Genomic DNA, 21,950 nt, shown 5'->3' on the forward strand with positions numbered 1-21,950 from the left:
AGCTGAACCTCGGCAAGACGGAGCTGCTCTTCCTCCCGGGGAAGGACTGCCCGTTCCATGATCTCGCCATCACGGTTGACAACTCCCTTGTGTCCTCCTCCCAGAGTGCTAAGAGCCTTGGAGTGACCCTGGACAACACCCTGTCGTTCTCCACTAACATCAAGGCGGTGACCCGATCCTGTAGGTTCATGCTCTACAACATTCGCAGAGTACGACCCTGCCTCACACAGGAAGCGGCGCAGGTCCTAATCCAGGCACCTGTCATCTCCCGTCTGGATTACTGCAACTCGTTGTTGGCTGGGCTCCCTGCCTGTGCCATTAAACCCCTACAACTCATCCAGAATGCCGCAGCCCGCCTGGTGTTCAACCTTCCCAAGTTCTCTCACGTCACCCCGCTCCTCCGCTCTCTCCACTGGCTTCCAGTCGAAGCTCGCATCCGCTACAAGACCATGGTGCTTGCCTATGGAGCTGTGAAGGGAACGGCACCTCCGTACCTTCAGGCTCTGATCAGGCCCTACACCCAAACAAGGGCACTGCGTTCATCCACCTCTGGCCTGCTCGCCTCCCTACCTCTGAGGAAGCACAGTTCCCGCTGAGCCCAGTCAAAACTGTTCGCTGCTCTGGTACCCCAATGGTGGAACAAGCTCCCTCACGACGCCAGGACAGCGGAGTCAATCACCACCTTCCGGAGACACCTGAAACCCCACCTCTTTAAGGAATACCTGGGATAGGATAAAGTAATCCTTCTAACCCCCCCTTAAAGATTTAGATGCACTATTGTAAAGTGGTCGTTCCACTGGATATTATAAGGTGAATGCACCAATTTGTAAGTCGCTCTGGATAAGACCGTCTGCTAAATGACTTAAATGTTAGACAGAGGTCAGCTCTGGTCTTCATGCTGCTGACCTTAAAGAAGCTGGATGTGTTTGACCCGAGGAAATGCATCTGATATGATGTATCTCTTCTCAAACTTCTCCCAGTTGTCAGATCCTCTAGAACAGCCCTGTAAGTGCTTAGGCAAATTACATTCCAGACAGCATGATAATATAACATAATAATGAACATCAGTTTGCATTACCATTTAGGCTGACAACTCAGTCCTCAAGGCGAGATGTTTTGTTGGCACCTGGGTATCTTGAGATGCATCTTTAGAAGTATGCTTTGGGTCATTGTCCTGCTGGAAGGTGAACCTCCGTCCCAGTCTTAAATCTCTGGCAGAGTGAAACAGGTTTCCCCTCAAGAATTTCCCTGTATTTAGCGTCATCCATCATCCGTTCAATTCTGACCAGTTTCCCAGTCCCTGCCGATGAAAAACATTCCCACAGCATGATGCTGCCATGCTTCACTGTGGGGATTGTGTTCTTGGGGTGATGAGAGGTGTTGGGTTTGTGCCAGACATAGCGTTTTCCTTGATGGCCAAAAAGCTCAATTTTAATCTCATCTGACCAGAGTACCTTCTTACATATGTTTGGGGAGTCTCCCACATGCCTTTTTGTGAACACCAAACGTGTCTGCTTATTGTATTCTTTAAGCAATTACTTTTTTTCTGGCCACTCTTCCGTAAAGCCCAGCTCTGTGGAGTGTACGGCTTCCTGTGGACAGATACTCCAATCTCCGCTGTAGAGCTTTGCAGCTCCTTCAGGGTTATCTTTGGTCTCTTTGTGGCCTCTCTGATTAATGCCCTCCTTGCCTGGTCCGTGAGTTTTGGTGGGCGGCCCTCTCTTGGCAGGTTTGTTGTGGTGCCATATTCTTTCCATTTTTTTAATAATGGATTTAATGGTGCTCCGTGGGATATTCAACGTTTCTGATATTTGTTTTATAACCCAACCCTGATCTGTACTTCTCCACAACTTTGTCCCTGACCTGTTTGGAGAATTCCTTGGTCTTCATGGTGCCGCTTGCTTGGTGGTGCCCCTTGCTTAGTGGTGTTGCAGACTCTGGGGCCTTTCAGAAGAGGTGTATATATACTGAGATCATGTGACACTTAGATTGCACACAGGTGGACTTTATTTAACTAATTATGAGACTTCTGAAGGTAATTGGTTGCACCATAGCAAAGGCTTCATAGCAAAGGGGGTGAATATTTATGCACGCACCACTTTTAAATTTTAGAATTTATTTTAGAATTTTTTTAAACAAGTTATTATTTTCATTTCACTTCACCAATTTGGCCTATTTTGTGTATGTCCATTACATGAAATCCCCCCCAAAATAAATTGAAATTACAGGTTGTAATGTAACAAAATAGGAAAAACGCCGGGGGGGGGGGGGATATTTTTGCAAGGCACTGTATGTGCATTTCCAAAGCTTAGTTCAGTTGCTGGAAAATGTTCAGTAATGTGAAATGGGAGAGTAGCCTAGATATGTCTACATGAACAGATTTTCATTTTTCGTTGCAAAATGTTTTGCTTTAGTGTGTCTATACGGAACACATCCCTGTGTAGCCAGGGACTCAATCTTTGGCTATGCAGGAACATAAACAAAGAATGACAAATAGTGATTTGTAGAATGTTTATTGTGAAAGCAAGTTTGCACGGCAGTTATTCCCTCTGAAAGCGGTTTTAATCCTGATGGCTGGCAGTGAATTGAGTCTTTGTGCTGGCAGATGTTTTGAATAAATACGTTATGGGTGTTGTCTGATAGCAGTTGGGCTCATCTTGAACGGTTGAAAAACAACTGAAAGACTCTTGTTGAACCTGAACGCAGGGGTTTTCGCAGGAAAGGGGAGGAGAAAATGAAAACAAAAAATAGGAGTCAATTGGTGACACCAGGTGGATGTGCACAAAACGAAAACTCCACCTCCTTATACAGTATGCGGGCTAGTTGTGTGGAAAATGATTGCAGGACACAAAAGACATGTAGGCAACTTTTCCAAATGGCTTAACTAGGGAAATAGGCTACCCTACTGTTAATCCATGTGTTTTTTTACCTTCATTTAACTAGGCAAGTCAGTTAAGAATAAATTATTATTTTCAATGACTGCCTAGGAACAGTGGGTTAACTGCCTTGTTCAGGGGCAGAATGACAAATTTGTACCTTGTCAACTCGTGGGATTGGATTTTGCAACCTTTCGGTTACTAGTCCAACGATCTAACCACTAGGCTACGCTGCCGCTGTTCACAGATATATGTGAAGTTAAAAAGCTTTAAAGTACAGCTAACTGCTAGGGCTGCGATGACACTGCAGAGATGGAACAAAAATCACAGAAAATAGATGTGGTGCCAGCTGCAGCAGCCTGGTCTCATAGACTAGATGTAACATAATCCATGTAAATCCGGGACACTGAAATTAGTATGTGTTACGTTTGGTATGGTTATATAAGACACATGATAACTAAAAGTGCCATACATTGAAACAAATGAACTTTACACAGGCTTTAACGAAACACGGCTTGTAACAAAAATAAATAGGCTTTAACGAAACACGGCTTGTAACAAAAATAAATAGGCTTTAACAAAACACGGCTTGTAACAAAAATAAAAAATTAGCAGTAAGCTTTAGTTGTCTTTTTGCACTGAGTCAATTCCTCACGCTGCTGTTTCCAACGTCTTATCATCGACTCATTAAGACCAAGCTCCCGTGCAGCAACTCTATTTCCTTTTCCAACAGCCAGATCAATCGACTTCAACTTGAAAGCTGCATCATATGCATTTCTCCGTGTCTTTGCCATGATGAGGGTGACAAAATGACTACCGTAATCAGAATGATGGGAAGTTTGAGAGCGCTCGATTGAATCTAAACAGTAAACAAAAAAGTTGTTTGACCTTAACCCGTTCGGCAATTTCATTGGTCGAATGAAAGCTTCATGCCGCCAAAAAACTGAGCACGTCACAGAATGTGTTTTTCTTGAGAAAAAAAATGTGAAAGTGGGAAAAATCCATATATTAGCCGCGTCATTGTTTAAGCCGCGAGGTTCAAAGCGTGGGAAAAAAGTTGCGGCTTATAGTCCGGAAATTACTGTAGTCTAATGCATACAAAGCAGAAAGAGGACCGTTTCTAAATCATTTGTGCGACAACAAAAATAGGGTCTACGGAGCTCAGGTGAATTTTGCAGTATATTAACAATAACAGTGAATGATACAAAGTTCCATTTTGAATTGATGGGTAGACCAACAGGACAGCAGCTTAAGCTTAAAGCTACATTCTGGGATCTGGAAATAAAGGTCATTTAAATTATTGATCCATTGATTCTATTCTTGGATAATATAATGTATAAATGTACACCAAGATAATTCTTTGTCATGCCTCATTTTAGGAGGATCAGACAGTGACAGGGGTCTCAGCAGTGTCAGGCAGCCAGGGAAGACCAGTCTGTGATGGAGGTGAGGTGAATTTTTGCAGATACAATACTTTGTTCTCTGTGCAGCAAACACTGGACAAGCCAGATTATATTTTAAGACAGTCTGACAGACCTCCAAAGTTGATTTCCAAACTGTATCAAGGGTTGATAGAGACTTTCCCCAATGACACAAGACATGTAAAACAAACATGTGAGGAAGACCTGGTAGAAGCTATTGATGATGATGAATGGATACAGATATGTGCGAATGCCCAGTCATATTCATATCATCTCAGACATAAGTTAGTGCAGTTTAAGAACATACTATATGACAGTGTAATTCCTCTGCTGGAGGTGTAAATCACAAAAGGGGACATATTTGCATATGTTATGGTCTTGTGAAGGCTGGCTGAATTCTGGCAAAGAGTATGTTCTTTTATCTCAGCATGTCTACAGATTCTCCCTTCTCCCTATTTTTGTTTGCTTGGAAATGTTGATACTAGAGACTGTTATCTGAAGAAACTATGTAACCTAGGATTTGTAGCAGCTAAGAAATGCATTGCTATTAATTGGAAAGTTGGTTATCCTCCCACAATGTCAAGTTATGTATCACTAGATTTGATTTATTGCAAGATTAAGGGTATACTGGGCAACTTTCAAAAGGTCTGGATGCCTTATATGGAATACTGTACGACTAAAGGAGTCTGTATTGAAAACAAGCCCACGTCAGGGGAGATACCTATTTAGGCATATTGGATTGTGTAAAAATGCTGGAAATTAGCTTTAGAAGCGCAAAACAATTCTGGGGGAGGACCCCCAGACTCCCCGCCAAGTTATGTCCCCCCCACTTCTAAAACAAAAGTGGCACTCCTGGAATCTACAATGTAAATTGGAGACACTGAGGTAAGGTTAACCCTCATGGAGTTTAACTTACATTTCACTTGGGCCAGGTTTCAAAACTGACATATTTTCTGGAATATTTATATTGTGTATATTTTCTCCTTTGGTTTCCTCAGGCTATCAGGCTGCAGCATCATAGAAGAAGGCTGTGCTTCTCTGGTTTGAGCTCTGAGGTCAAACCCCTCACAGTGTCAAGGTGAACCGCTGTTCATTTTCTGTTGCAAAACGTTTTGCATTAGTGTGCCTATAATGAACACATAAACAAAGAGAAATACTTATTTGCATGATGTTTATTGTGAAACCATGATTGTGAAGCGGTTATGCCCTCTGAAAACAACGTTAATGGCTGGCGGAGACTTGACTTTTATGTTGGCAGATGTTTGAAATAAATATGTCATAGGTGTTGTCTTCTCCTATTGCAGTAGAGCTGCACTTGTTCCTGCTCCTACGCCTTCTCCTGCGCCTGCCAACTGACAGTTGGATGTTGAAAGGCTGTTGTTGAACCTGATCGGCAGGTTTTTCAAAGGAAAACATTAAAAACATGAGAAGGGTGTCAATTGGAGACATCCGCTCAACAAAGATACTCCACCTCCATATATAACAGGCTCTGCAAGGGGTTAATACATGGCTCTGGCCCAGTTCAACTTCACCCTCAAGTTGATGATGTCACTAATCTGGTCCAGTTGGATGAGCAGAGTTGAACATGAAAACTGAGAGGAGGAGACATTGATTATAACTGAGCAATCTGACAGATAACGTGTCACTGTGACTGGTCCAAAGTTCAATGTCGACCGGCACCAAGAGACAGGGACACACTCAGACAGACTGAACCAGAGAAGGGTGAGAAAGAGAGAGAGAAGTACAGAGGAAAAGAGAAACACATGAAATACTCTGGAAGGAGGCAGGACTGAAGAAAGGAAACAGGTACAGCCCAGATACATACAGGCCTTGGTTCTGAGAGAGATGGACATCCTTGAAACAGCCGCCTATGACCGAAGACAGCGCAGGAACACGGTACGATCGTTACCTCTAATCACACACACACACGCATGCACACATAGAGACTCTCTCTCTCACACACACACACACACGCACACACACATGCATGGGTGATTCTGCAACTTCGGGCACTTTGGCCCGGCAAGCATTCAGAAATTAAAATGTATTGAAACACCATTTTACCAGTATTATAATTGTCTTTGATTTGTCTAGAAATAATATCTGATAATGGCTGCGATCGTACTATTCAGGAATTGATATATTTTAGTAATATTTTTCAGACAGCCATAGACTAATGTTATTTCCATCACATCATTAAACATCCATTTTTGTTGAAAATTAAATATCATGCAATTAATTTATAACATATTTCTTATACATTTGTACATTAGCTTTCATTGAATATTATTTGAAGTGCTTTTTAAGGTTTTCCTAAAATGAATAATTCAACACAATACCTGAATGTATAAACTTGCCTTTGTGACAGCTGAAAGCATTTATTTATCATAAAAAAAGAAGATATTTCCACCCAACCTTTTTGTCAGATTATGATAACAACCATATGATTTCCCTATCTAAAACAAATCAATCAATGTAAATTATACATAATATACTAATTTACCTAAAACATATGGCTGTGGTGGAAATTACAAGGTGTGGTGGAAATGACATCTATGTTAAAAAAACGTATGAAAACAATATTTTATTGCAAACCTTTTGAACAACAACCATTGCTAAACATTTAATTCATTTAAAATAAAATAAGATTCTAAAAGTAGCCGATGGGCAGAGCTCAAGGAAGTAGGCCAGTGCAGAGGGTGGAGGGTCACCTGCTTGTGAGAATCACTAAAGTGAACTGCCTGGATTTCACTGGTGTATTTACACAGGTAGTTCTCTAAGTGGCACAACTTTGGTTTTAGAAGTGGGGGGGAAATACTTATTATAATTTGTTTGATCCAGTCAGATTGTCACGTCCTGACCAGTATAAGGGTTATTTGTTATTGTAGTTTGGTCAGGATGTGGCAGAGGGTATTTTGTTTATGTGGTTCAGGGTGGTGATTTATGTAGTAGGGTGTTTGATTTATTATTTCCGGGTTTTTGGGGTTATGTTCTAGGTTTGTATTTCTATGTGGTCTCTAGTCTTTTGTATTTCTATGTCTAGTTTATTGGGGTTGGACTCTCAATTGGAGGCAGGTGTTTTCTAGTTGCCTCTGATTGAGAGTCCTATATATAGGTATGTGTTTGGGTTTAGTGTTTGTGGGAGATTGTTCCATGTATAGCTTATGGCCTTACAGGACTGTTTATTTGCCGTTGTGTTTCTTTTGGTGTACGTGTTTATTTTGGTTTTTTCCTTCTTTCCTTAATAAAAGAAGATGAGTACACATATACCCGCTGCGTTTTGGTCTCAATCCGACGACAACCGTTACACAGATAAACACTCCAAACAGCCTACCCGACCGCTCGGAGGTGTCTGCATCGTCCTAAGCACACCGTTGCCTCATTTTGTACCACATTCAAATGATAAAACTGGAGGGGACAAAAATGCAATTTCAGAATGTCCCCAGTGAAAGTTGCGCCCCTGAGTTCTCTACAAAGTCAATATGCACGATGATCTCCTCTTTCCGCAGATTCTCTTTTAATTCCATCAGTTTGGAGTATTGTGGTCGAATGTTGTACATGTGTTTCCCCAACTTCTCTTTCAATCCTTTGGAGAAGTCCTCCAGTAGAATCTGCAGTGTGCCACAAACCTTTTCTTTTACTGTCAGATGTACAGTGAACTTCTTCATGTTTCCCTCTTTGTTTTTCTTTCTCTCTCTCTTCAGCTTTGTTTTCCCACTCAAACCACCATGTCTGCTCACCAGCATCAAAGTCAGATGTTTAAGCTCTTTTGCTTGACAAAGGGAGCACTCTGTGTACATACACTCTTTCTTCAGGTTCTCACAGCACAAAGACTCAAAAACGTTCTCATTGTTGCTGCAGCTGATCACTTCGTGATACTGTAGTTTGTCTGCCATGAACTGGAGGTTGCCGCGGGTTTTGTCCCTATGCTGGACTGTTGGCTTGACAACCCAAAAAGAGGTATTTTGCAGAATTCATAGTAGGACATTTTAATCTGAATATTCCCTCTTCAAATACTGATAAGGGTTCTGAATTGTGCCATTCAAGAAGTGCTTATGCTTTTTTTCCCTCTCTCCTTGTTAGTGTGTCCTTTTCCATGTTGTTGCTCTACTGTTGACATCGCGTTCATTGAATATAGTGATTTTCTCTTCTGAGGCTGTGCTAATTACACTGCTCAAAAAAATAAAGGGAACACTTAAACAACACAATGTAACTCCAAGTCAATCACACTTCTGTGAAATCAAACTGTCCACTTAGGAAGCAACACTGGTTGACAATAAATTTCACATGCTGTTGTGCAAATGGGATAGACAACAGGTGGAAATTATAGGCAATTAGCAAGACACCCCCAATAAAGGAGTGGTTCTGCAGGTGGTGACCACAGACCACTTCTCAGTTCCTATGCTTCCTGGCTGATGTTTTGGTCACTTTTGAATGCTGGCGGTGCTTTCACTCTAGTGGTAGCATGAGACGGAGTCTACAACCCACACAAGTGGCTCAGGTAGTGCAGCTCATCCAGGATGGCACATCAATGCGAGCTGTGGCAAGAAGGTTTGCTGTGTCTGTCAGCGTAGTGTCCAGAGCATGGAGGCGCTACCAGGAGACAGGCCAGTACATCAGGAGACGTGGAGGAGGCCATAGGAGGGCAACAACCCAGCAGCAGGACCGCTACCTCCGCCTTTGTGCAAGGAGGAGCAGGAGGAGCACTGCCAGAGCCCTGCAAAATGACCTCCAGCAGGCCACAAATGTGCATGTGTCTGCTCAAACGGTCAGAAACAGACTCCATAAGGGTGGTATGAGGGCCCAACATCCACAGGTGGGGGTTGTGCTTACAGCCCAACAACGTGCAGGACGTTTGGCCTTTGCCAGAGAACACCAAGATTGGCAAATTCGCCACAGGCGCCCTGTGCTCTTCACAGATGAAAGCAGGTTCACACTGAGCACATGTGACAGACGTGACAGAGTCTGGAGACGCCGTGGAGAACATTCTGCTGCCTGCAACATCCTCCAGCATGACCGGTTTGGCGGTGGGTCAGTCATGGTGTGGGGTGGCATTTCTTTGGGGGGCCGCACATTTACATTTTACATTTAAGTCATTTAGCAGACGCTCTTATCCAGAGCGACTTACAAATTGGTGCATTCACCTTATAATATCCAGTGGAACAACCACTTTACAATAGTGCATCTAAATCTTTTAAGGGGGGGGGGTTAGAAGGATTACTTTATCCTATTCCTTAAAGAGGTGGGGTTTCAGGTGTCTCCGGAAGGTGGTGATTGACTCCGCTGTCCTGACGTCGTGAGGGAGCTTGTTCCACCATTGGGGTGCCAGAGCAGCGAACAGTTTTGACTGGGCTGAGCGGGAACTGTGCTTCCTCAGAGGTAGGGAGGCGAGCAGGCCAGAGGTGGATGAACGCAGTGCCCTTGTTTGAGTGTAGGGCCTGATCAGAGCCTGAAGGTACGGAGGTGCCGTTCCCCTCACAGCTCCGTAGGCAAGCACCATGGTCTTGTAGCGGATGCGAGCTTCGACTGGAAGCCAGTGGAGAGAGCGGAGGAGCGGGGTGACGTGAGAGAACTTGGGAAGGTTGAACACCAGACGGGCTGCGGCGTTCTGGATGAGTTGGAGGGGTTTAATGGCACAGGCAGGGAGCCCAGCCAACAACGAGTTGCAGTAATCCAGACGGGAGATGACAAGTGCCTGGATTAGGACCTGCGCCGCTTCCTGTGTGAGGCAGGGTCGTACTCTGCGAATGTTGTAGAGCATGAACCTACAGGATCGGGTCACCGCCTTGATGTTAGTGGAGAACGACAGGGTGTTGTCCAGGGTCACGCCGAGGCTCTTAGCACTCTGGGAGGAGGACACAAGGGAGTTGTCAACCGTGATGGCGAGATCATGGAACGGGCAGTCCTTCCCCGGGAGGAAGAGCAGCTCCGTCTTGCCGAGGTTCAGCTTGAGGTGGTGATCCGTCATCATCTGCCAGACATGCAGAGATGCGATTCGCCACCTGGTTGTCAGAAGGGGGAAAGGAGAAGATTAATTGTGTGTCATCTGCATAGCAATGATATGAGAGACCATCCATATGCTCCATATGCTCGCCAGAGGTAGCCTGACTGCCATATGCTTGCCAGAGGTAGCCTGACTGCCATTAGGTACCGAGATGAGATCCTCAGACCCCTTGTGAGACCATATGCTGGTGCGGTTGGCCCTGGGTTCCTCCTAATGCAAGACAATGCTAGACCTCATGTGGCTGGAGTGTGTCAGCAGTTCCTGCAAGAGGAAGGCATCGATGCTATGGACCGCCCGTTCCCCAGACCTGAATCCAATTGAGCACATCTGGGACATCATGTCTCGCTCCATCCACCAACGCCACGTTGCACCACAGACTGTCCAGGAGTTGGCGGATGCTTTAGTCCAGGTCTGGGAGGAGATCCCTCAGGAGACCATCCGCCACCTCATCAGGAGCATGCCCAGGCGTTGTAGGGAGGTCATACAGGCACGTGGAGGCCACACACACTACTGAGCCTCATTTTGACTTGTTTTAAGGACATTAAATCAAAGTTGGATCAGCCTGTAGTGTGGTTTTCCACTTTAATTTTGAGTGTGACTCCAAATCCAGACCTCCATGGGTTGATAAATTGGATTTCCATTGATTATTTTTGTGTGATTTTGTTGTCAGCACATTCAACTATGTAAAGAAAAAAGTATTTAATAAGATTATTTCATTCATTCAGATCTATGATGTGTTATTTTAGTGTTCCCTTTATTTTTTTGAGCAGTGTATGTTACACTGCTTTTTTCTGGAGTATTGAAGACTTGTTGGCTTGTTTTCATTTCTCTGTTTGTGGCTTTGACCAGATAAAAAACATGAGCTGGCGCACACCCAGAATAATACTTTGTTGTGGAGGTGCTGACTAACGGCGAATAAACTATAAACTATAAAAATAAAGAAAGTCACACACTCCATGTATAATCTCCCAGCAATTGAATGGGTATTTACCAACGTTTTGGCATCACTGTGCCTTCCTCAGGCTTTGAACAGGCCATACTTTCTCAGGAGGTTGCCTCTGATCATTTTTGAAGCCACTTGTTTGTCCTTGGCACTGCACATTTTGTTTATACTGTTGCTTGAACTCTACAATGATGGCATTTTGAAACAATAAAATCCTTCTCAAGTTTTTTTTCTGTTTTGTCTTTGGGGAATCATGTCTCTCCATTTTCTTCATCAGTTGATCATACCTTTTTTTGTATTTCTCAGTTTTCCTTTTTAAGCTTTATCAAGTTTGACATTTGTCATGCAAAGATCTCTATGTTTTTGAGCGATCTCTTCCAACCTTTTTCATCCCAGCAAGTATTCACCTTCTCATTCCTGTTGCAGAAGATGAGGAAGGGGTATCAGGGCAGGTAAGTTAGGGGCAGGTATGTTAGCCTCATGTTCTGGCTGCAAGTCATCTGGTGACTGAGGTGGTGTGTTGCCTGATAGGTAGGTCTCCATTGCAACTGTTCTCTTTAAAGTCTGTCTTCTATTCCGTTGGTTGCATTTCCATTGCCATCTCTTGCTTCTTTGTTCTCGCTTTGTAAGCTCAGAGATAGAAGTGAAATCTATCTATTTTTTCTTCCAGTATCTCTCCCTGTCTTTTTACAGATGTTCCTGGTATCGTATAGGATCATTTTTTATTTTGTTTCTATGTCTGTGACCTCTGTGCTGTTTTATGTGGCATTTTCTATAAACAAAGAAAAATACTACTTAAGTTTTCCAATTGTGCACACCTTGGAGCATTTTATAGATTAAAGTAATTTAAAACATGATTAAATAAGCCTAAAGTAAAAAAAGGTAATTGATTTTTGTCATTTCCACCACGTTCTGTCATTTCCACCACAGTTAAGTTTGTGATGGAAATGACTGTGATGGAAATTACGCTTCTACTGTTTTTGGAGAAAAATGACAGACTGCTTAGCATGCTTTGGCCAGTATTACAGCTAGCATATAGTTTACACTAAATACATCAAATATATTTAAATAATCCAAATTCTACCACAAATTAAACAAATTATAGCCTGTTTGGAAATGACTGACAATAAAAATATTCTCTACACAAGCAATATTTACCTAGATTTTTCTTCAACTTCTGGACATCACTTCTGGAACAACTGTCTGCTGCAGCCATGTGCTTCAGTGTCACAATCAGTTTCCATGGTAACTAAATTAACATTCTCTTGACAAAACTTTATTCATGAGGAATTTGCCCTCAGTGGTGGCAATGACAACACTACCAAAGGACAGGTATATTTTGTGTAAATAACAATATAAAGTGCATAATCACAATAAATATTGATATAGATTTTATTTAATTGACTCTTTCTCTAGAAGATAACATTACATACTGTATAATTATTAATGTTTTCTCATAGAAAAACATAGTAGAAGCTTAAAAGTCTGGGTCAGGGACAAAGGCAAAACAGTGAAATTGAGGTATAAAATGCATCTGAAAAGTAGCTAAAATACTTGAGAGAGAGAGGTGTTGAAAAAAATATGTTGTGATTGTGGTGTGAACTTAACATATAAAGAATAAAAACATATATGTTTTAATAAAATCCCCAAAATTGACCCTGAGGACATAGAAGTTCACGTAGTTGCAGAATCACCCGCACACACATTTTTGTGTTTGCATTTAAAACCATAATGTAAATCTCTAATATGAACTATATCCCTTCTTCCTCTCCTCTCTCTCTCTCTCCCTCTCTCTCAGTACATCCTTGAAACAGCCGCCTATGACCAAAGACAGCGCAGGAACACGGTATGATCGTTACCTCTAATCACACACACGCATGCACACATAGACACACACACACGCACATTTTTTGGGTTTGTGTTTAAAACCATAATGTAAATCTCTCATATTAACTACCTCCCTTCTTCCTCTCCTCTCGTCTCCCCTTCCTCTCTCTCTCTCTCTCTCTCTCTCTCAGTACTGTGTTCTGTTTCTCTCTCTCTCGCCGTTCTTCCTGGCCATCGCTGTCTACTTCTATCTGTGGATCCCTGACTCCTCCCCCTCCGTCCTCGCTGCGGCTATTAAGGCCGCTCCTGTCATCTCATTGGCTCTCCTGGTGCTGAGCTACGAAGGGGGGAGGAGTCTTCTCGGCGTGGCGGGGGGCCTGATCTTCTCGGCAGGCGGAGACTGTTGCCTCATATGGCCCGAGCTGTTTCTCCATGGTAACGAGAGCTTTTTCTACTGCTACTGATAAACTCCTGCAGACACTGCAGACATGGCAGATAGCCTAGAGGTTAGAGAGGGCAAGCAGTTTGAATCCCATGTCTGACTTGATGTCACTGCAGGGTGGCTGTTGTGTAACTCCACTGGAGTACTCTGACATACTTCAATGACTATTAACCATGTATGGCGCCATCACCTGCTGTTGTGCCCTTGAGCAAGTCACTTAACCCACAATTGCTGCTCTTGGGGTGTTGCACTACAGCTGACCTGCAGCTGTGTGTGTCTTGTGGGGGTGGATAAAGCAAATAGACATCTCTATTTCAGGTGGAATACGGCCAATAAAGTCATGTTGTTCTCTCTCTAATCCTCTCCTCAGGAATGGCCTCCTTCGCCTTGGCCCACCTGATCTACTCCCTCACCTTCCTCTCCACTCGTTACTCCTCCCTCAGCCCCTCCTCTTCCCTGTCCTACTTCTTCTGCCTGATCCTGTGGCTGCTGGGGGGAGGCGTCTACGCCTACCTCTTCCCTTTCCTGCAGAAGACACCGGACGCGGCCGTTCTGACTCCCGGCGTTGGGGTGTACGTGGCTCTGATCGTTCTGATGGCTACGCTGGCGGTTCTCACCCGCCGCCCGCTGATCATGCTGGGCAGTTTGATCTTCATGACCTCTGACCTCACGCTGGCGCTGCAGACCTTCAAAGCGACGGAGCCCCTGGAGCACGGCAGGCAAATCATCATGACGACGTACTACCTGGCGCAGCTGCTGATTGCCGTGGGTGACATCAAGGCCGTGGAGGGCGAAGATGAGTTTGCCAAATGGAAGAAATCTTAGTGAAGGGGACATCCCGAAGTGTGCAAATAACTTCACACTTTCTCACATGGATTTCACAATGGTGGAAACTCCCTTCAGCCAATGCTTACTTATACTAATCGCATGCTTTTAAAACAATGACAGGGAGTGTTCAAGTGCACAATTCCGGAAAAGGGTGGAGAATCGGGACGTTGCTATGGAAAGCAAACTTGGGACTACTGCTCTCTGACTAGTCGGCAGCTATAGGAACTTCAGGCTGTCTGTTGAGACTAGACTGTCTGTTGAGACTAGACTGAGAATGAGGCAGAAAGAAGTTAAAGGGAGATTCCACCAAAGAAAATCCTCTTTATTCAACAAAACCTCAGAGTATCAGGAAAGTCTGTCCATTTGTTGAGAAAGCTCAGGGATGGGCCTGGGAAACATAACCACTGCCAAAATTCAGACAGCTACAGATGCAAGGACTGACATGAGATCGACATGACAATATTTTCAATAGTCCAGAATAAAGTTCAATTTAGTCAAGAAGAAGGATATTTCTATGTCTGTGAAAACAGTCCTACAGTCTTAAATGACTTGAGATGTGATGCACTTCCCTTGTTAGTTTCTGATTTATCACAGTGTAGAGAGTATAGAGATATTGTTATCCACGTCGGCACCAACGATGTTAGGATGAAACAGTCAGAGGTCACCAAGCGCAACATAGCTTCAGCGTGTAATTCAGCTAGAAAGATGTGTCGGCATCGAGTAATTGTCTCTGGCCCTCTCCCAGTTAGGGGGAGTGATGAGCTCTACAGCAGAGTCTCACAACTCAATCGCTGGTTGAAAACTGTTTTCTGCCCCTCCCAAAAGATAGAATATGTAGATTATTGGCCCTCTTTCTGGGACTCATCCACAAACAGGACCAAGCCTGGCCTGTTGAGGAGTGACGGACCCCATCCTAGCTGGAGGGGTGCTCTCATCTTATCTACGAACATAGACCGGGCTCTAACTCCCCTAGCTCCACAATGAAATAGGGTGAAGGCCAGGCAGCAGGCTGTTAGCCAGCCTGCCAGCTTAGTGGAGTCTGCCACTAGCACAGTCAGTGTAGTTGGCTCAGCTATCCCCATTGAGACTGTGTCGGTGCCTCGACCTAGGTTGGGCAAAACTAAACATGGCGGTGTTCACCTTAGCAATCTCACTAGAAGAAAGACCTCCTCCATTCCTGCCATTATTGAAAGAGACAGAGATACCTCACATCTCAAAATATGGCTACTTAACGCTAGATCCCTCACTTCAAAGGCAGTTATAGTAAATTAACTAATCACTGATCATAATCTTGATGTGATTGGCCTGACTGAAACATGGCTTAAGCCTGATGAATTTACTGTGTTAAATGAGGCCTCACCTCCTGGTTACACTAGTGACCATATCCCCCGTGCATCCCGCAAAGGCAGATGTGTTGCTAACATTTACGATAGCAAATTTCAATTTACAAAAAAACCCCAAAAAACGACGTTTTCGTCTTTTGAGCTTCTAGTCATGAAATCTATGCAGCCTACTCAATCACTTTTTATAGCTACTGTTTACAGGCCTCCTGGGCCATAAACAGCGTTCCTCACTGAGTTCTCTGAATTCCTATCGGACATTGTAGTCACAGCAGATAATATTCAAATTTTTGGTGACTTTAATATTCACATGGAAAAGTCCACAAACCCACTCCAAAAGGCTTTCGGAGCCATCATCGACTCAGTGGGTTTTGTCCAACATGTCTCTGGACCTACTCACTGCCACAGTCATACTCTGGACCCAGTTTTGTCCCGTGGAAAAAATGTTGTGGATCTTAATGTTTTTCCTCATAATCCTGGACTATTGGACCACCATTTGATTACGTTTGCAATCGCAACAAATAATCTGCTCAGACCCCAACCAAGGAGCATCAAAAGTCATGCTATAAATTCTCAGACAACCCAAAGATTCCTTAATGGCCTTCCAGACTCCCTCTGCCAACCCAAGGACATCAGAGGACAAAAATAAGTTAACCACATAACTGAGGAACTCAATTTAACTTTGCGCAATACCCTAGATGCAGTTGCACCCCTAAAACCTAAAAACATTTGTCATAAGAAACTAGCTCCCTGGTATACAGAAAATACACGAGCTCTGAAGCAAGCTTCCAGAAAATTGGAACGGAAATGGCGCCACACCAAACTGGAAGTCTTCCGACTAGCTTGGAAAGACAGTACCGTGCAGTATCGAAGAGCCCTCACTGCTGCTCGATCATCCTATTTTCCCAACTTAATTGAGGAAAATAAGAACAATCCGAAGAAAAACAATTGACACTGTCGCAAAGCTAACTACAAAGCAGCATTCCCCAAGAGAGGATGGCTTTCACTTCAGCAGTAATAAATTCATGAACTTCTTTGAGGAAAAGATCATGATCATTAGAAAGCAAATTAGGGACTCCTCTTTAAATCTGCGTATTCCTCCAAAGCTCTGTTGTCCTGAGTCTACACAACTCTGCCAGGACCTAGGATCAAGGGAGACACTAAAGTGTTTTAGTACTATATCTCTTGACACAATGATGAAAATAATCATGGCCTCTAAAAGCTTCAAGCTGCACACTGGACCCTATTCCAACTAAACTACTGAAAGAGCTGCTTCCTGTGCTTGGCCCTCCTATGTTGAACATAATAAATGGCTCTCTATCCACCGGATGTGTACCAAACTCACTAAAAGTGGCAGTAATAAAGCCTCTCTTGAAAAAGCCAAATCTTGACCCAGAAATTATAAAAAACTATCGGCCTATATCGAATCTTCCATTCCTCTCAAAAAAAATTGAAAAAGCTTTTGCGCAGCAACTCACTGCCTTCCTGAAGACAAACAATGTATACGAAACGCTTTAGTCTGGTTTTAGACCTCATCATAGCACTGAGACTGCACTTGTGAAGGTGGTAAATTACCTTTTAAGAGGCTCCGCATTTAAGAGGCTCCGCATCTGTCCTCGTGCTCCTAGATCTTAGTGCTGCTTTTGATACCATCGATCACCACATTCTTTTGGAGAGATTGGAAACCCAAATTGGTCTACACGGACAAGTTCTGGCCTGATTAAGATCTTATCTGTCGGAAAGATATCAGTTTGTCTCTGTGAATGGTTTGTCCTCTGACAAATCAACTGTAAATTTCGGTGTTCCTCAAGGTTCCGTTTTAGGACCGCTATTGTTTTCACTATATATTTTACCTTTTGGGGATGTCATTCGAAAACATAATGTTAGATTTCACTGCTATGAGGATGACACAGAGCTGTACATTTCAATGAAACATGGTGAAGCCCCAAAATTGCCCTCGCTAGAAGCCTGTGTTTCAGACATAAGGAAGTGGATGGCTGCAAACTTTCTACTTTTAAACTCGGACAAAACAGAGATGCTTGTTCTAGGTCCCAAGAAACAAAGAGATCTTCTGTTAAATCTGACAATTAATCTTGATGGTTGTACAGACGTCTCAAATAAAACTGTGAAGGACCTCGGCGTTACTCTGGACCCTGATCTCTCTTTTGAAGAACATATCAAGACTGTTTCAAGGGCAGCTTTTTTCCATCTACGTAACATTGCAAAAATCAGAAACTTTCTGTCCACAAATGATGCAGAAAAATTAATCCATGCTTTTGTTACTTCTAGGTTGGACTACTGCAATGCTCTACTTTCCGGCTACCCGGATAAAGCACAAAATAAACTTCAGTTAGTGCTAAATACGGCTGCTAGAATCCTGACTAGAACCAAAACATTTGATCATATTACTCCAGTGCTAGCCTCCCTACACTGGCTTCCTGTTAAGGCAAGGGCTGATTTCAAGGTTTTACTGCTAACCTACAAAGCATTACATGGGCTTGCTCCTACCTATCTTTCCGATTTAGTCCTGCCGTACATACCTACACGTACGCTGCGGTCACAAGACGCAGGCCTCCTAATTGTCCCTACAATTTCTAAGCAAACAGCTGGAGGCAGGGCTTTCTCCTATAGAGCTCCATTTTTATGGAATGGTCTGCCTACCCATGTGAGAGATGCAGACTCGGTCTCAACCTTTAAGTCTTTACTGAAGACTCATCTCTTCAGTGGGTCCTATGATTGAGTGTAGTCTGGCCCAGGAGTGTGAAGGTGAACGGAAAGGCTCTGGAGCAACGAACCGCCCTTGCTGTCTCTGCCTGGCCGGTTCCCCTCTCTCCACTGGGATTCTCTGCCTCTAACCCAATTACAGGGGCTGAGTCACTGGCTTATTGGTGTTCTTCCATGCCGTCCCTAGGAGGGGTGCGTCACTTGAGTGGGTTGAGTCACTGACGTGGTCTTCCTGTCTGGGTTGGCGCCCCCCCTTGGGTTGTGCCGTGGCGGAGATCTTTGTGGGCTATACTCGGCCTTGTCTCAGGATGGTAAGTTGGTGGTTGAAGATATCCCTCTACTGGTGTGGGGGCTGTACTTTGGAAAAGTGGGTGGGGTTATATCCTTCCTGTTTGGCCCTGTCCGGGGGTATCATCGGATGGGGCCACAGTGTCTCCTGACCCCTCCTGTCTCAGCCTCCAGTATTTATGCTGCAGTAGTTTATGTGTCGGGGGGCTAGGGTCAGACCTGCTGTTTTCAACTCTCTAGAGGCAGCAGGAGCGGTAGAGATACTCTCAATGATCGGCTATGAAAAGCCAACTGACATTTACTCTTGAAGTGCTGACTTGTTGCACCCTCGACAACTACTGTGATTATTATTATTTGACCATGCTGGTCATTTATGAACATTTGAACATCTTGGCCATGTTCTGTTATAATCTCCACCCGGCACAGCCAGAAGAGGACTGGCCACCCCTCATAGCCTGGTTCCTCTCTAGGTTTCTTCCTATCTAGGGAGTTTATCCTAGCCACCGTGCTTCTACACCTGCATTGCTTGCTGTTTGGGGTTTTAGGCTGGGTTTCTGTACAGCACTTTGAGATATCAGCTGATGTAAGAAGGGATATATAAATACATTTGATTTGATCAAACACTCCATATAACGGTCTGTTGATATGAAGACTCTTCTCAGAAATGAAGTCCCTTATGAAAAAATACAATGTGTATTTATTGGGGATGAAAACTAAACAAAGTTGTTACATATTTCATGTTATTTCAGATGTAAAAACTCTGCAAGTCATCCACTACATTCATAGACACAGATAAGACAGAAACATCAACAAAACATTGACAAATTGTGGATATTCTGAATGAAAGACAGTCATTAACAAAGCCAAACACAAGAAGCCAACAGAAATGATTTATGGGTAGTGAAAGTTGATCAAAATCTAGTCTAATAAAACATCTGACTAATGAAGCTGAAAGATGCTAAACGGCCAACTTTATTTTACAGCCTAATTACCTGCTACTTATTCAGTAACATGAAAACTATTTGATGTAGTTTGACAGTGTAAATTACTTAACATTACCCCAATAACTAGTTATCACTTGGTAAATAATTTTAACAAATACAAGATGCCAGTTATTACCAAGTAACGTCACACTATGCCAGATAAATAAATGGCGACAGGGCTGTAAAATAGCATTATCACTAAATGTTACCTCTGATATTTTATGTATGGAATCAGAGGTTTTGTTGGGCACACCCAGAATCCAAAAGGCTTCTCTAATCTGTTTTCTTCAGCAACGTAACTGCAACACGGGGGAGTACGTCACAAAGCAGGATCAGATAACCTGAAGAAATTTTCAGAAATGACTTGCAGTACTATCGGAAAATAAAATATTGTATCTTTATTCAACCAGGAAAACACCTTTGAAGTTAGAAACCTCTTTTGCAAGAGGTCAGCAGGAAGTAGTCAGGTGTAGATCCAATACATAATGATACATAGACTGGACATGGTAGAAGTGACTGAACACAGAGATATATCTGAAGTTTATCTGCGTCGCCTGGTGACAGTGATTAGTGAAGCACCCTCTGCTCTCTAAAGCCTGCTACACTCATGGATCCAGACACCCTGTAACATGGGTCTAGATGGACAACAACATCAGCATAATTTCCTCAAGGAGAGTTAAATCCTCCTATGTCTCCTAGCCAATGACGGCACTGCAGGAGAAGTGGAGGACCAGTTGGATTTCAGCGATCCATTCCACTGTCGTCAGGTTGCCGTCCGCAGAAACAAGCAGAACGCAAGCGCTTGCAGAACTCCAACTCTTCCTATAAGGAGGAGACCAGAGGAGAAATCTGTGAAGGAAATGGGACAAGATGCAGCCTAGTGGCAAATAAGTAACAAATATATCAATAGAAAAAGATGTGGGGAATCAATACATTATTCCATGTTATTAGTGATGCACCTTGAGAGATGGAGAAGACCAGTCAGTGGGAAGAGTAAGAGGAGGGCAAGAATGAAAAGGGGATTTTAGAGAGAAGACACATGGGGAGTGACAGAGGGACGGTATTAGAGATGGAGTGGAAACACACGGGGAGTGACAGAGGGACGGTATTAGAGAGATGGAGAGGAGACATGGGGAGTGATAGAGGGATGGTATTAGAGAGATGGAGAGAAGACACATGGGGTGTGACAGAGGGACGGTATTAGAGATGGAGTGGAAACACACGGGGTGTGACAGAGGGACGGTATTAGAGATGGAGTGGAAACACACGGGGAGTGATAGAGGGATGGTATTATAGAGATGAAGAGGAGACATGGGGAGTGACAGAGGGATGGTATTATAGAGATGAAGAGGAGACACGGGGAGTGACAGAGGGACGGTATTAGAGAGATGGAGAGGAGACATGGGGAGTGATAGAGGGATGGTATTATAGAGATGGAGAGGAGACATGGGGAGTGATAGAGGGATGGTATTAGAGAGATGAAGAGGAGACACATGGGGAGTGATAGAGGGACGGTATTAGAGAGATGGAGAGGAGACATGGGGAGTGATAGAGGGATGGTATTAGAGAGATGGAGAGGAGACATGGGGAGTGACAGAGGGACGGTATTAGAGAGATGAAGAGGAGACATGGGGAGTGATAGAGGGATGGTATTAGAGAGATGGAGAGGAGACACATGGGGAGTGATAGAGGGACGGTATTAGAGAGATGGAGAGGAGACATGGGGAGTGACAGAGGGACGGTATTAGAGAGATGGAGAGGAGACACATGGGGAGTGATAGAGGGATGGTATTAGAGAGATGGAGAGGAGACACATGGGGAGTGATAGAGGGATGGTATTAGAGAGATGGAGAGGAGACATGGGGAGTGATAGAGGGACGGTATTAGAGAGATGGAGAGGAGACATGGGGAGTGATAGAGGGACGGTATTAGAGAGATGGAGAGGAGACATGGGGAGTGATAGAGGGATGGTATTAGAGAGATGGAGAGGAGACACATGGGGAGTGACAGAGGGATGGTATTAGAGAGATGGAGAGGAGACATGGGGAGTGATAGAGGGACGGTATTAGAGAGATGGAGAGGAGACACACGGGGAGTGATAGAGGGACGGTATTAGAGAGATGGAGAGGAGACATGGGGAGTGATAGAGGGACGGTATTAGAGAGATGGAGAGGAGACACATGGGGAGTGACAGAGGGATGGTATTAGAGAGATGGAGAGGAGACACATGGGGAGTGACAGAGGGATGGTATTAGAGAGATGGAGAGGAGACAC

General features: G+C 43.9%; 2 protein-coding genes across 4 annotated transcripts in view; one reads left to right on the plus strand and one right to left on the minus strand.

The window, feature by feature from the left end:
- The window catches only part of hpbp1 (Hsp70-binding protein 1), a 74,188-nt gene that overhangs the window by 29,893 nt on the left and 22,345 nt on the right, over positions 1-21,950 (minus strand). The window contains exon 8 of one of the 3 annotated variants that reach the window (XM_045719440.2): positions 20,060-20,498. In XM_045719440.2, coding sequence (XP_045575396.1) covers positions 20,418-20,498 — 81 coding nt within the window. In that variant the 3' untranslated portion in view covers positions 20,060-20,417. 3 annotated transcript variants of the gene reach the window in all.
- On the plus strand, positions 5,883-19,304 carry LOC123743387 (lysoplasmalogenase TMEM86B). Its single transcript, XM_045719797.2, has 4 exons — positions 5,883-6,193; positions 13,043-13,090; positions 13,263-13,506; positions 13,884-19,304. The coding sequence occupies exons 1-4, from the start codon at positions 6,143-6,145 to the stop codon at positions 14,336-14,338; spliced, it is 798 nt and encodes a 265-aa protein (XP_045575753.1). The 5' UTR covers positions 5,883-6,142; the 3' UTR covers positions 14,339-19,304.

Source organism: Salmo salar, chromosome 06, assembly GCF_965601325.2.
Source record: "Salmo salar chromosome 06, fSalSal1, whole genome shotgun sequence".
Taxonomy (NCBI): domain Eukaryota; kingdom Metazoa; phylum Chordata; class Actinopteri; order Salmoniformes; family Salmonidae; genus Salmo; species Salmo salar.

Coding starts and splice junctions, on each gene's coding strand:
- LOC123743387 (XM_045719797.2), top strand. CDS start 6,143: ATGGACATCCTTGAAACAGCCGCCTATGACCGAAGACAGCGCAGGAAC. Junction 13,091..13,262: donor AAAGACAGCGCAGGAACACG/GTATGATCGTTA, acceptor TCTCTCTCTCAG/TACTGTGTTCTGTTTCTCTC. Junction 13,507..13,883: donor GCCCGAGCTGTTTCTCCATG/GTAACGAGAGCT, acceptor TCCTCTCCTCAG/GAATGGCCTCCTTCGCCTTG.